The sequence below is a fragment of the Bemisia tabaci genome, chromosome 4 (assembly GCF_918797505.1).
Source record: "Bemisia tabaci chromosome 4, PGI_BMITA_v3".
NCBI classification, from domain to species: domain Eukaryota; kingdom Metazoa; phylum Arthropoda; class Insecta; order Hemiptera; family Aleyrodidae; genus Bemisia; species Bemisia tabaci.
Window position 1 is genome coordinate 11,561,129 of NC_092796.1, and position 15,187 is coordinate 11,576,315.

Here is a 15,187-nt window from a genome sequence, read left to right on the forward strand (position 1 = left end):
CTCATGATTTTGAAATTTTTGCACACTCTGTATGGATTATTCTCATTTTAATTGATGAAAAAAAAAAATATGTTTTAAAGGAAAATATAATGTGTGTTTTGTAAATATTAAGGTAGTTCCGTATCAAACTTAATGATTTCCAAAGCACACGAATTTCTACACAATTTCTTATAGCCTTTTATAGCCAATGGCGATAAAGTGTAAAGCCCGGCGATAGGAACTATAGCTAGACTGTATACTTTTTTATAGCTTCGTATAGCCCGGCTATATGATTTGCTCCGCTTTCTACAGCCAGCTATATGATTTTCAATAGCCTTCTTTAGTCGGCTGTAAGAACTCCTGTGGTATTTTGAAACGCAGCTCCTATTGCCAGTTTTTACCAGAAAGTGTGTGTTCAAAGTTGAGTGCTGGTGTCACGTTCAAAAAACCTTCCAGATTTCCTGGTCATGACCCACAACGTCTGTTAGCTTCCGCAAGTCGTTCAACTTTATGCGGAGAAAGGTCAAGGGTCTCTTCAGAATTTTTCCCACTTCGTTCAACCGAACAATTTGAGTGTTTTGACGCATTCCACCATTCATTACTTTCCTTGTTAAAATCGTAAACAATTTTCCATTCACAGAATGTAGAAAGTTAAACTCCACACAGTTTACGTGCTTTGGGCTGATCTCCTCAGGTTTTAAATCTAATGTAACCTATTTAATGCAGAATTTTATTCAGTAAGCGTATTTTAAAACACAGCAAATTATCTGATTCGTGAATTTTGAAGTATTGTTCACCCGCATTCTTTTGAGTTGATGCCTCTCATTTAAGCAGCAACAAATAGAGTGTATTTGAGAGAGAGAGAAAAAAAAAAAATGTACCCAGGACAACTAGGTCCTCAACCCCGCATGAGGCATGAATACCAAGTAATCCGTTAGTACATATCTATCAAAAATGCAGATGATGATGCACCTTTTGACGTATCCCTCACATGAACGCTAAATCGTTTTTCTTCTTCTTTCCCTTGTAATAGCGGTGATAGAGACACAAATCTATGAAAAAAATCCAAGACCGATCCCCGATCGGAAACATTTACATTTGATTTATTTGTATCATAGAATTCATTTGTAACAATGGCTAATCTTGGAGTGCGATATCGGCCGATGTCTTCAGATCATAGAGAGGATCCATTCTCATTTCTTTGTGGAAACAGCGTGATTGGCAAGCATTTAACGAACGCGCTTATAAGGTGTATAATAACGGTCGCACGTGCAACTTTAATGATGGGACTGCCTTACGTAACATGGATAGTTTATATCTTTTAACTTACTTTGTAGCCTCTCAGTGTGGCGTATCCGTTGCGCGTTTCCTAAGCCACGTTTTTCTTTATTTTTCCCTTTTCCTCTTCAACCATGCCTCACTACATATCGCCCAATTAAAATGAGATTTTATCAAAACTGGAAATTGACGGAAATTGTGCGCCGACTCTGCCATACCGGATCAAGAGTAAGTTTTTTTTTTATGAAACGCCTTTTGCGAACACCGATAGGTTTTTTTTATCCATTCATGGAATGGTTTATAAATACAAATATAAATAGGTCAGAGACGAAATCTACCCAGTTTAGTTATTCAGGAGCACTGATGCTAGATATACAACCCTTCAATTCAGATATTACGTCATGTAGAATCGTTCACCAGTAAGGTAGCAGCGATTTTTTTGTCTTTATTTTATGATATTTTTTCCTAACTGGTCCGCATTTTTCATGACCAGGTCTGTGGTTATTTTTATTCGATAATAATTTGAAATATTTGTCAGTTTTTTTGCGCATAATACTGCGCAGAATTGTGTCTGCCTTTTCCACAGGATACATGTTTTGTTTCGAATTGTATGGAGTAGTGTAAAAATATTTCGGGAGGGAATAGATAATGACCACGCGAGCTTTATACCTCTCGTTTTAAGAAAATGGAAATTGTTGTCTCAAAAAGTATAAGTAATAAAGTTTCCTCGGTTCCTTCACATCTGTCACTGCGACCGTCCTCCTTAATACGATCGAGCAGAGGCGGATCCAGCAATTTGGCAACACCGGATTCCTCCATTTAAACCTATGCTAAATAATCGATTCTTGTCGGAGCACCTAGCCCCTCCAAGAATCGATACATAGCCGTAGGTTTAAATGGAGGAAATCCGGTGTTGCCAAATTGCTGGATCCGCCTCTGCAATCGAGCAATAGCAATTTTGGTTCGTTGGCAACAATATGCATCTCCGCCATTTAAATGCACGTAAAATAGTCGATTTTAGGTGTAGCAAGTTGACTCACGAAAAATCGATATTTGTAGTGGATTTAAATAGAGGAAAACAATAGTGTCGACTTGCAGGAATCGCCACCATAGTTAAGAAACCAACATCCATCCACCATCCATTGTTTGATCTACCATGACCGATAGACCACGGGGCAAAAATGTTTTGCGAGACACCTTTTCCAGCATTGTGCCGATAAAATAGATTTCTAGATTTTGACGGAAAAGTCACTCTAGTGCGTAATAGAACATGTTGCGACCAGTCTATTACATTTTTCTGCAGACAAGGGGCATATAGTCACATTACAATTGGACCGCGCTAAACAGAAAAGAACCAAGCTACATCAGTGTTTGCCAAATTCATGTGGGCAATTTCATTTTCTACGAGAGAATGTTTGTGCGGATTCCTCTGAAAATTTTGAGAAATTGGCTTCGTACTATGGAAACAATTCACTGAAATTTTCCCGAAAATTCGCGAGACCGTTTTCATGTACACAATTGAATTGCCCAAATAATTTGGCAATAACTGACGTGATTTGGCTCCTTTCTGTGTAACGCGGTCCAATTCTGCAACTTTGTGCCTCAAACATGGCACCTTGGGATTTTTTTTAAAAAAAGATTTTGCTGGTACCTTAGTTTTTTGAAGTGCAATTTTCAAACCTCTTTAACTCCAATTAAACTCATCCTTTTGAGAATTGTCCTCCTCGAAATTTTAACAGATCACAACTCAATTTTTTGGTATCAGTAACTCAATTCCGAATAAATTTTGAGAAAGGAGCCTCTTTCCGCGCGCAGTAAGATGTGAAAACGTTTAAAATTGTTGTATCGTCTCGCTTACGCGGTGTAATAAATCAGAATTACTTCTATACTCGTGTACCAATGGAGGGCAACTGGCCGAGGCAATTATTTTTAATTTGTCTGATTAGGACCTCGTTGTTCATTAGTCTATAGACGAAGTAATCAGATTGGGGATGTCATCGAAGCACGAGAAAAAGAATATCATGAACTTTTTCGAAATGCACATCGAATAGCTGCATACCCACATCATTGACTTCATTAATACAAACTTTGATTGGAATAAATTAAAATGTATTCTGAATTTATTATTGGATCAATCAAAAACTCTGTTCAGCACGGGCGCATTTATGTTCAAAAGTGCCGATGCGTTTTTTTCTTTTTCTTTTAAATTTAAGGTCCATTATTTCAGGCGTTAGTTTCTTTAATTCATCTCCAAAACGGAAGATCCCATGAGATTTTTGCAGTTTTAATCACAGAGAACTATTTGAAAGAAATGACAAAAGTGCAATCAAGCGTCTAATAAAATGTTGAACAGACTGCTTAAAATCAGCAAAAAAGAGGACAAAACGGAAGCGCGAGAGACATATAAAAAGAGAGAGGAAAAATAAAGGATAGAATATCTTGAGAATCATTTAGAAAAATTAAGAATGATGCCCCAAGTCTTCTCCAAGACTTCGCGAAAACCGTCCCCTTTCTTCTCCAAAGAAATAGTGGAAAGTGTTTAGGAAGGGTAAGTGAGACCCCACGTGGAGTTAAAATAGTAGAACTCAGACGTCTGTTCAACCCTGGTCATTTTTGAAACAAAGGATGGAAAGAGGAATCGTCCAGATTGAGACAGATTCAATTCGATAGTTGTGTAACCCTACGGTCGCTTGTTGATAACAGCGTGACACAAATGACGTCTATTACTAAAATGTGTACTTAATTGATTTGAACTGATAACCGGGGTTCAAAACAATAAATAACACAATTGAGTGAAAAAACTCCTTAAAGTGTCACATAGCCTTTTGACCCATGTCTTTGATGCAAGGCAGCCGATAAAATAAGTTTTGGAACTCGTTCACTGAAATGAGCCATCACTTTAATATGGACACTAAGTGCCTATTATTAAATGTGTACCTACCTATTAGAAACCGCAAAAGAGGAGCAAATATCTAGTGATAAATTCATACTCCCCCCCCCCCCCCATTTCCTTTGTTTCATGACTTCGCACAGTCGAGTCGCAGTGATAAAAATGTGCTTCTGGGTGTGAAGAAGCATGATTTTGAATCGTTGACTCGTAGATCCAGAATCAGTTCAGTTGACGAATCAGTCTATGGTCAGTAATATGGGAAAGTCATTTTCATTGTTATTTTACAAAGAGAAAAGCTCAGTCCAAAGTTGATTTACTTAAAAATTTACTCGGTATTACTATCATCTTCGACGAAAAAAGTTCCATGCTGGCGCCAGCACGTTTTCAAAAATTGGAGGCACGTTTTATAGATAAATTTTGGTAATTTCGCGCCTTGCTGGTATCGTTTGCTACTCCTGCTGAGCAAAGCGGCGTAGCGTAGTGTTGAGAATGATAAGTTTTCTTAAAAACGCCGGCGTGCATGCTAGTCACACTTAGAAAGGCACCAAACGCTTTTGAAAGTTTCTGTTCTCTTCTGCTATTTTTCATATTCTCTTCCGTGTGATGTGCTGAATCTTAAAGACGTAAAATAACCGAGGGCTCTTAACCACTCTTAACCAGACTCTTGCCTATTTATGAGTGGTCTGAACTACCCCATATGAGGCAATGGTAATCAAAGGTTTATCAGTTACTCGCTTGTCTTTTATTCACTGTGGAGCAGACAATAAAAAAATCGATTGAACGACAAGTTAACGATTAGACTTAAGCTCGCGTCTGGAGATAAATTTGCCAAAAAACACGAGAGCAAACAAATTGGAAGAGGCCCCTGAAGGTTGGACAGCCATCCAAAGGAGAATTTGTCTCTTATGACATCAAAAATGGAAAGAAGGAGAGACGGAGAGAATAGAAAAACTCATCGTCGCCCAAGCAATAACTCTTATGAAGTTCCTGAACATTATTCTTTTCTAAATCTTTTGGGTGTTTCTTCGGGAAGGGTGAACAGTGAACAGGGTTCCAAAAGTTAGCAATTTGTATTCTAAAATAAAAATATTCCTCAGTTTAACATTATACCTCTGCTTACATAGCATTCTTAAATCTTTTCAGTAAGATGCTAATTGCCATACATTATTCCAGTCACCTCTAATAGTGTTTGCGTAAATGGGGTAAGTCGCACCCCGTCACGATGCAACAATCCGCGCAACGGTAGAAAGCCGTGTGGAAATTTGGCCGTTGCTAAATTCGACACGGATTTCCTTGAGAATTTGCCGTTTCTTTGTAACTTTCCAAAGAATTTTATCTACATCTTAAACTAATTTATTCAAGACTTCCAAAGAGAGGAATCGATGACTACCTTCAAAAATAAAAAATAAAAAATTCCAGGGTGAATTTCAAAATCGAACGTTCACTCGGCGATTTCTCTGACGACACCATTGTATTTCGTTAAATTGTGAGAAATGATGGGAAATATACGATTCGTTCTTGTAAGTATTAAAATGAAAATAAAAACGGTATATCAATGCTACAGAGTGTACTAATCCGTAGGCGAGAACCAATACAGTGTAAAGGTGCAGGGATAGAAGGCACCGGATACACTTCAGCCTGATTCTGTACCTCGCTTTACCACTCACATTAAGTCGAGTCCACTATGCTGTCGTGCTAAGGAAAAACGCCGTATGAGCCTTCGGACGTTGCCAAATTTCCTTCGATAAAAACAGCATTTACAGAGAAAATTTTTTTACCAGAAAAGAAAAGTTTTTTACCAAAAATTTCAGACAATTTTGTACGCAATTTAATATTAGATATCTGAAAATTTCAAGAGAAAATATGCTTAAATTGCGTCAAAATACATGTTTCATCAAGGAAAATTTGGCAATTCTCGAATGTTCATATGGCGTTCTTCCTTAGCACGGCAGTTTGGTGGTATTATTTATTTAACTGTGTGGGCAGGAGTACCCGACAAAAGCAAGATATCAAAGTCAAATGCAACATGAATCAGGCAGCGGGTCACTAGTCGCTGGTACGATAGGAAAAAGGTCCAAACAAATAAACCGGTTCAACGCACGCTGCGACAGGAACGAAATCTCCCAGAACTGTGAGATTAGACAAAGTCTTTGAAGCACATGCTGAGAATGTCTTCAAGCCCAGGAATGTGTGTCAAGGACGTTCCTTGTATGTTCTCAGAGTTTCCCGAACGAGAAGATTACTTTTTGGAAGGTTCCTGCAAAATCTAACCGACCTCCTCGAAGGGCATTCAAGGAATAATCTCATCGTCTTTAGAGATCTTCATCTTTTTTGGAAAACAGTTGTATATTTTGGCTTTTTTGGGGCGTAGGAAAGGATATGAGGAGAGCATCATCAAAAGGGGTCTGAAGAGACTCTTCCTAAGTTAGGAGCTGCGAGCCTTTGCATTCTTTTTAAATTTTCACAGAAAATTGAATAATTGTGGGCTACTGGTTACTGTTACTAAATATTGTTTCAGCTTTTGATCCGTTTGTGAAGCTCATTTTTTGAGGTGAGACCCTCCTTCCAAAAATCTTTAAAAAATTAATTCTTGCTCTAGGTATGAATTAAATAAAGATCCCGTAGGTCAAAGATCTTTTTGAGCTATTAAGTGATGCTAACTAATTGATAGAGCAGAGTGGAAAAATATCTAATAGTCCAAGAAAAAAGAGCGACCTACGTCCGAGGAGGTAAAATTTTCAGTGCTTGGAACTTTCTCGACTTTTGGGCCCAGAATAATGATTTTAAGATCCCTCCAATTTCCAAAAGAAAAAGAATAAGTTTTAAAGGGGTTGGTTCTTTTTGTGCTGATGTAGGGGGTTGATTACACCATAATTCGGCAGTTTTGTGTCCTAATGACAAATTAGAATTTTCCATAGCTTTTTCTCATAATTACGTTTTTTGAACTGAAAAATTCAAATTCTCTTAATTCTCTCATCGTTTGCATGACATTTTATGGCGTTTTGGATCCCTATTGTACGCTTTCGTTTGACACTGAAAAAAAAGGGTAATATTGACATGGTGGCTCTGTTGCACGAAGGTTACCAGAACCAGAACTATCGGTAGCATTTTCCAAATGTACGCTAAGCGAATCCATTGTATGGCAAAAATGACCATGGTGTGGTAAATGTGACTGTAGCCTAAATGTATAGAAATATTACCATAGTATGGTAAATGTAAATAGGGGTTTATATACAATGTGGCACACGTAACCATAGTATGGCCTTTGGTATGTTGCATGATACCATGGAGTCTATTGTTGAACACGATACCAGCATACGTAACATGGTGGACAGTTTAACCTGTTTTTCGCTTTCTCCCTTTTTCTTCCTCTTTCACTTTTTTCGATGCAAGAGATCAGCTTAGAGATTTTTTGGATCAACGATTTTTCAACTGCAGACGGTCAAATAAGTGTAAAAATGAACCGAGTTTATCAAAAAGGAACCAATCCACATTTTTGAAAAAATTGAGTTAAGACCGTTTTTGAGTTTCACCTGCCGTAATTTCTCTCCTGCCAAAAACTGAAAATCCAAAAACAAAAAAAAATTGTGAAGAGAGGAGTTAAAGTTTATTTTTCATATTGAGTTTTATGCAGGAATAAAACTTCAAACCTCTTTTTCTCAGTTTCAACTTAATGCGGGTTGGTTCTTTCCCGATGAACCGGTCCAAATGAGCATTTTCGTAAACTTCCAGTATTTACCTTGATATCTCAACTTCAATCGACTGACTGCACGAAACGTAGATTCCCTGGTCACTTTGCAAGAAACAAAAATGAGAAGGCCGACTCTTCCGATATAATCCTGGAAAATTTCTCGCAGAGCTTCCTTTTCGTAACTGAGACTTCACACACGTGGGCCGAAACACGGTTAGACTCAACAATCGACACTCAATTTCAGCTCGGTGGACGACTAGGGCATATTTTTCCTCCCCAAAAATGGAAAAAAAAACTAGGAGCGAGGATCGTAAACAACCGCGTGTGGTCAAATATCGGCGGGTGAACACGGGATTGGGGGTTCGGCTCGGCCACTATCAGTTGAGACGGCCCGCCGAAGCTCGCGGCGTGAGATCGACTGACGGTGGAAAACGCGAGCCGGCCGCGGCAGCCTGGCCTGGGTGAGTCCGTGAGTCATGCCGGGTCCGCCAGAGTCAGAACCAGTGCTGGCCGAGCTCGCTCCGGGCAGAGACAAAGAGTACGATCAGTTGCCATGAGGGGCGGAAAACCAGCTGATTCCTCCGCGAGGACCGCGTCCTGAAGTTCTAGAAGAAGCGACGACGAGGAGGCGACAACGCGATGGATGACGTGCGTGCATCAAATTCGGCTCCGGACTTGCCAGACTTGCCTTGCATCCGATGGATGAGTTTTTGAAAAATACCCTCAGGAAATGTGATTCGAGGGACTTGGAGGACAAGGCGCATAAGCGTAGTTTTTAGTATATCGAGAAATACTTGTTTGAAGTTTTGAAATTACATGGATCCTTATGGCGGAAAGAAAGTTTAAACTGACTTCTTGATATTTAGAAGTTGGAATTAGGGAGCGGCTCCAGACTTGCCTTGCATCATATGGATGAGTTTTTGAAAAATATACCCAGGAAATGTTATTAGAGGGACTTGGAGGACAAGGCGCGTAAGAGCAGTTTTTACTATTTCGAGAAATACTTGTTTGAAGTTTCGAAATTACATGGATCCTTATGGTGGAAAGAAAGTTCACACTGACTTTATGATGTTTAAAAGTTGGACTTTGGGAGCGAATTTTTCACAGAATATATTTTAAGACTTGTTTCAGTTGAAATCATTAATATCTCAATTTTTTTAAAAAACTGCACTTATGCGCATCGTCTTCTGAGCCCCTCATTTCTCCTTTCGTTTATATACCTGGGAGCCGCTTCTACTGAAGAAAAATAAATATCACAATCTCAACTATACGTCCAGCTGACTTTGGCGCAGGGCCGGATTTACCTACTTGCCGCCCATGGGCCGCTTGTATTTTGCCGCCTCCTTCTCAATCGTTTTGAAACATCAATAAAAACCATCAAGTGAACGTGCCAGCGGGGGAGGGGTGCATAAGACGCGTTTACTCGTGTTGAACACATGCTTTGGGAATGTCCTGTCAACACTACTAGCAAAAGTTAAGTTTCGTAAACCCATCTCTGTGTGGACAAGGCCTTTCATTCATAAGAAATGAACAAAAAAATTATGAAAGAACAAACATGAATGCATGTGGTTTAATGATTGTAACTTCCGCCGCCGCGCCGCGCAGACCGCACCGAGTTCGGCGCAATGCGTGAAGTATTCACGCAGTCTTGTAGGCGCCTTGCCCTCATGCGTTTCACGCTGACCGCACTGTGTTTGGCGCAATGCGTGAAATATTCATGCATTCTTGTAGGCGCTATCCGTTTCACGCTGACCGCAATGACCGCACTGTGTTTGATGCAATGCGTGAAGTATTCGTGCAGTCTTGTAGGCGCTAATATGTGTTACATGCCGATCGCCGCGCCGAGGGCTTCTCCTTTTCATCTCAAGTCACCGTCATCATTGCTCTCTGCGCCGCGTCGTTCCAGGCCAAATTGCGTGTTTGGTTTCTCTCTTAACTCGACTATACTTAAAGGTGCTGTATCTTGTATCACTGAAAGACGACAAAATTAGAAATTATTATACTCTCAGGAAATGAGAGATTTTGTCGCTTTTCCTCGTTTGTAATTTTTCTCTCGAAATCCGATATTTTTTTATACCTACATTTAAAAAAATTGCAAAATTTGCCGCCCTCTAGATTTGCCGTCATGGGCCGAGGCCCATATGGCCACCCCCTTAATCCGGCCCTGCTTTGGCGCCATCCATAAGAAAAGTTGCACCAGCTGAATGAGAAGGCACCAGTCAGCGGTATAGTTAATCCAACCACACGTATGCTGACTAATTCTTATAATTTTATTTTTGTCTCTACCAATTTTTAGGTTTTTATTTTCAATGCCGTGTGTTATTATATGCGTAAAAATAGACTCACAATTAGACCGCTGATAACACTACTAAATATGTTAGTTAGTTAGTTAGTTATTATAATTTTGAGACATTCAGCGACTCAGGCTATTAACGTCTTTACAGGTAATTTTGAAAATAGGAGTATAAACGAAAATTTAGATTTTTAAATTAAGAGAGGCGAAGAGTTTCAGAATTTTGGTGGCAATATTAGGTTCATCGCATGTAAGCGGGTTTGTATTTCTGTTAATTGTAGGGGAGTCTTGTGTGAAAAATGGACTTTAAGTATATGATTTTTTTTTATAAAATCGAGGTAAAGGAGTAAAAGTAAGGAATGTAGAGTCTGCCATCGTGTATGAAACTCCATATACGACAGAACATTTTCACGTTGCTAAGAAAAAAGCTCGGGTCAAGTGCAAGAACAAAGAGAAAGTGTTTAACGTGACACGAAAAATTGCCAACTGTTCTCCCCCTCCAAAAACGAGAAGATTGTTAAAAGCGAGTATCATCTATCCATGCGACTTGAGCCTTAAGCTGTATTTTCCTTGTCTTTTCTGTTCTGTTTCTGAATTCACTAAACCCATGTTGCGATAATTTCAATTTTATTTTTTAGAGAAAAATAACGAGAGAAAAAAGATAGGAGAATAATTGATATGAAGAATCAGAATTATCTCAATTTGTCTGATTTAATTGCTAGATTAAAAGCTAACCTTCGTCCGTGCTTCATTTCATTCCACGACAATCTGACAATATTCGATATGATTAAATTATCTGAGACACTAAAGATAAGCTAATAAGTCGGTCCAAAAATGTCAATGTTGCCATCTCAGCAGAAATATCATTGCAATTAATGAGCTAAGGTAGGTTTTCGTATTTTTATTAATGAGATGCTATTGAAACAGTGCGTACACTACGCACAGCCTGACAAAGACTGTGGTGTGTCACAAATTGTGTGATTGGAAATCGAAGGCGCTTCTCTTGAGGCGATCCTGACGCTCAAGTGAATCTACTTTTTATTGGCTTGACTAGATTAGGCTCTACGGGGACCCGATAATGGCAGATGTTATGAGACTTAAAATGATATTTTAGGACCAGCAATAGGGTCGTTGTTACCGTGATGATCAGAAGAATTTGATGCTATCTCACCAATTCACAAGGCTTATTAATTTTCTTTGCAAAATATTTTAAGAATGAGTTCCCATTTAGTGATGAGTTTGGCTGAATGCCCGCATGTGTGAAACCGCAGAAGAGGAGCAGAGAGCATCCACAAAAGATTCTGGAATTTGAGCAACAATGCTGCCAACCGGTTGAGATGCCAAAACTGTGACTGGATGGGTCTTAAGCCTTTTCTGGGTATATGCGTGATATATCATCAATTTAATCGTCTCATTAATTTAGATCAATCGTTGAATAAGTTATGCTAAATCAGCCTAGCTGCATTTCATGTTGCCTTGTTTCATTTTTTTAACCATGAGTTGAACAATCCAATGTCTTGAAATGTTTTGTGAATTTCTCCTAGATTATGGAAAATTCACTCTTAAAATTATTAAGGCAGGATGCTACCTCGTTTAGTGTAAAAGGAAGGAAACATGAATGGAAATTAGAAAACATCCAAGGTATTTATGCTGATGTTGCTTACATCTGACCAACTGGCCAACTACTTTGCTAAGAAGTTTCATTCTTAAATCAAGTTGCGGTGTACTTTTAATGACTGATACTCCATTTAAGCTACAACCGCTAGCTTTTTTCGGTCTCTACTAATCCCTTCCGAACTAAATTCCCAATTTTTTTTTGTCAGTTTTTTAGATTTGAAAAACTTTACACGCGGACTGGGTCTCCGAACAGAAATTTTAATCCCTTCTCGCTCGAAAAAAAAAAAGTATGTCCAATCTATGGGTTTCAAACTATTGAAAGCTTGCTGATGTTAAAGATGTTGTTAATCTAAAATATTTTCAACAAGAAAATTGACACAATTTCAACAAACACATCAAATAGCCGTAGTGCTTATAATTTTTAGTCACATTTAGGTTAAAACCAACTTAACCAACCAAAACGGTATTTAACAAAGCGTACTCGTTATTTTGATTTCTACGATAGACTGAAACAAAATGCTATCGAGCCCAAATATTGGAAAAAAATCAAAGAGGTTCATGCATTAAAATTTTAATACTGAGCGGCGATACAAAACTAAAGAAAATATTTCAATGTATTACATCTGTGTTGTTCTGAAGTTCATCATCACCAACAAACAAATCTAATTTTTATAACTATTACTTTTCCATCAATTTTAGGAAATTTTGATTGAAATTAACTACGAAATCGTTTCGGGGGTACAAATACAGATAAGCTTGGGACACTGAGAGGACACGCGAAGTACCCGACTAAGCATTCTTCCACTTGCTAATCATCGCATTGGCAAACTCGTTGAACGCCAAAGCACCCTTCTGATTGGTGTTCTCGTAATCGGGAAGAGCGTTTTGGACGTTTCTATACCAGCGACTCACATTCGGGTAATTGTCGACATCGATCACACCAACTGCTTCAATCGTGGACACAGACGCAGCAAGAGCAGCATCAGCCACTGTTATTCTGTCTCCTGCAGCATAAACGGATCCTTTCAACATGTCATCGAAGAACCCGAAGGCCTCCTCCAACTTTTTCAACTTGGCTTCGTCTAACGGGGCCCCAGCGAACATGTACGGCATCCAGTAATCGAGGAACCGCTGGAAGAGAGTCCCCATGTCGAAGTACAGTCGTTGGTCGATGACAGCTCGTCTCTCGGGGTCCTTGGGGTAAAGGTAGTTCTTGTTTTTGCCGTATTTGTTGGCCAGGTAGGTGATGATGGCCCTGCTCTCGTAGAGGTAGAATCCGTTGTCGTCCATCGTCGGCACCGTGTGTTGCGGGTTCATTTTGAGGAAAGATGGTTGCATCTGCTCCTGTTTTGCGAGATCCACTGATTTCAGGTTCAGGTCCAAGCCGAGGAGTTTGGCCGCCAGCCTCACGCCGCGGGAGGGTGCGCTTATCAGGTTGTGGTACAGGTCGACGGGTTTTTTGGTGTTTTGCCTGGAAAAAATGAAGCGTCGGTCCGTTAAGTGATTTCCGATGAGCTTCTTTGAGATTTTTATTTACTTCTGAAAGTGCTCATAGGCGAGGGGAGGCTGGTAAGTGTATCGGAAATAATTCTGAAATATTGTCAAGATTTTCAATGTGTTCTTGAAATAATAATCCTAAAAAAATGCGAAATTTCACACAAAAGGATCGCGTTAAGCAGAAAGGAACCAAGCCAAACCAGCTATTCCCAAATTTAATTTTTTACATGAAGACGGTTGTGTGGATTTTTGTGCAAATTTCAGTGACTATTCTGCACAGGGCGAAGCAAATTACTTGAAAATTTCTAAGGAATCCGCACAAACGTTTTGTCGTAAAAAATTATATTGCCCTGTTAAATTTGGCAATGGCTGATGTGGCTTGGTTCCTTTCTGCTAAACGTGGTGCGAGTGTCGAATTTACTAAACTACATTGCTGCTTCATGCTTTGGACTGAATATAGAAATGAATTAAAATGATATGATGGACTAAAAGTAAGAATATGGCGTGATTGAACAGAGGGAAGGCGCTCTGTTGTAAAAATACAAATTAATAAATAAAAAAAGAAACACACACAGTATGTTACCGCAAGCTCCATTGCTCAATAAGAAAAACTTATCGGTAAAAAGAACCGATGAATTCAGAGGACTAAGTTCTTAGTCGAGGAAATCAACCCATTAAGTTGACAAAAGCGAATTTTCGTTTTCAATAATTCAAACCCGTTCGGTGAACCAAACGTTTACAATTAGCTCTACGGACCCAAAATTCAGTTCACTGAACCCGAAAACTTCCGACGACTCTTCCGTATGAAGTTCAAACTGTGGTTCATACTATGAACCAAAGAGTCGTCTTTTTTTATGTCGTCGGTCGCTTACCGATGGCATCGCTGTGATTGCGACTGATGGTTACGCCCATTTTTCTCTATCCAATCACAGACAACTTGACTTTGTTATGACGACAGAGATGATCACGATCACGGGATTACGCTACTAAAAAATTGTTAGAGGTTAGGTTTCACTGATGGTGCTCCATGGAGACACTCCGGACTCGGGTGACGAGTGATTGCGGCTGATGGCGTCAAAGCGTCACGTGACTGATGGTCTAGCTCAGTTTGACAAACTAAGCTCCGCCCATTTCTGATGGCATCAACGAAACAAAACACGAATGATTGCGCAGTGACGGCGACTGATGGCGACCGATGGCGACCGATGGCATAAAAAAAGACGACTAAGTTTTTCAATTCGTTGAACTGAATCTTACGTTTATTGCACAGAACGCACGATTTATTGAACCGAATTTTGGTTCCGTCAACCGAAGAGGTCAGTTCTTGAGATTGAAAATTGATACATCTGAGCAGGAAATCCGAACTTATTGGTTCGTATGACCGACAATTTTTCCTCTGTGCAATTTACATAGTAGCGACGTTCATATGATTACTTTCAATGCGCAACCCCCGATGAGAATTACGGAATACGGATTCATCACTCATAAAAAAAAAAAAAAAAAAAAAAAAAAAAAAAAAAAAAAAAAAAAACAGTTTAAACGAATTCGTTTTATCACTTTTCTTCAACGCTGATTTAATTTAGATCTAAAAAATGCCCATTGGTAGGAACTTCAGTTAGCAGCAACTCTTATCTAGGATAGGACAAGTTCTACTTGGAAGTGTTGACTTCACTTCAATGTGTATTCAATTAAGGTTTAATCGTTCATAAGTTTTTGTCTATGATTATTTAAGAATACAATATGCTTTACGATTGAGGTCGTATCCAACACCCTAGTAGCATGAGTTGCAATGAATTGCAATTACTTGGTAAACCGGTGAACCTATTATCAGTGCTGCATCGAAGTGTTGTGTATGTTGCCTATCTAAGAATGGAAGGGGCTTTTTCTCATCGAATTTATCTCAATATAATTTGATACTTGCAATATGCCAATGTCTGTAAAA

General features: G+C 39.1%; 2 protein-coding genes across 2 annotated transcripts in view; both read right to left on the minus strand.

Moving 5' to 3' along the window:
* The window catches only part of LOC109033507 (facilitated trehalose transporter Tret1), an 83,056-nt gene extending 74,768 nt beyond the window's left edge, over positions 1 to 8,288 (minus strand). Inside the window, exon 1 of the mRNA XM_019046163.2 lies at positions 7,887 to 8,288. The gene's annotated coding sequence lies outside the window, so the exon portion shown is untranslated. The remainder of the gene's footprint in view (positions 1 to 7,886) is intronic.
* Positions 8,289 to 12,303: 4,015 nt separating this feature from the next.
* Positions 12,304 to 15,187, minus strand: part of LOC109033525 (uncharacterized) — a 31,617-nt gene continuing 28,733 nt past the window's right edge. The window contains 1 exon segment of the mRNA XM_072299061.1: positions 12,304 to 13,219. Coding sequence (XP_072155162.1) covers positions 12,538 to 13,219 — 682 coding nt within the window. The 3' untranslated portion in view covers positions 12,304 to 12,537.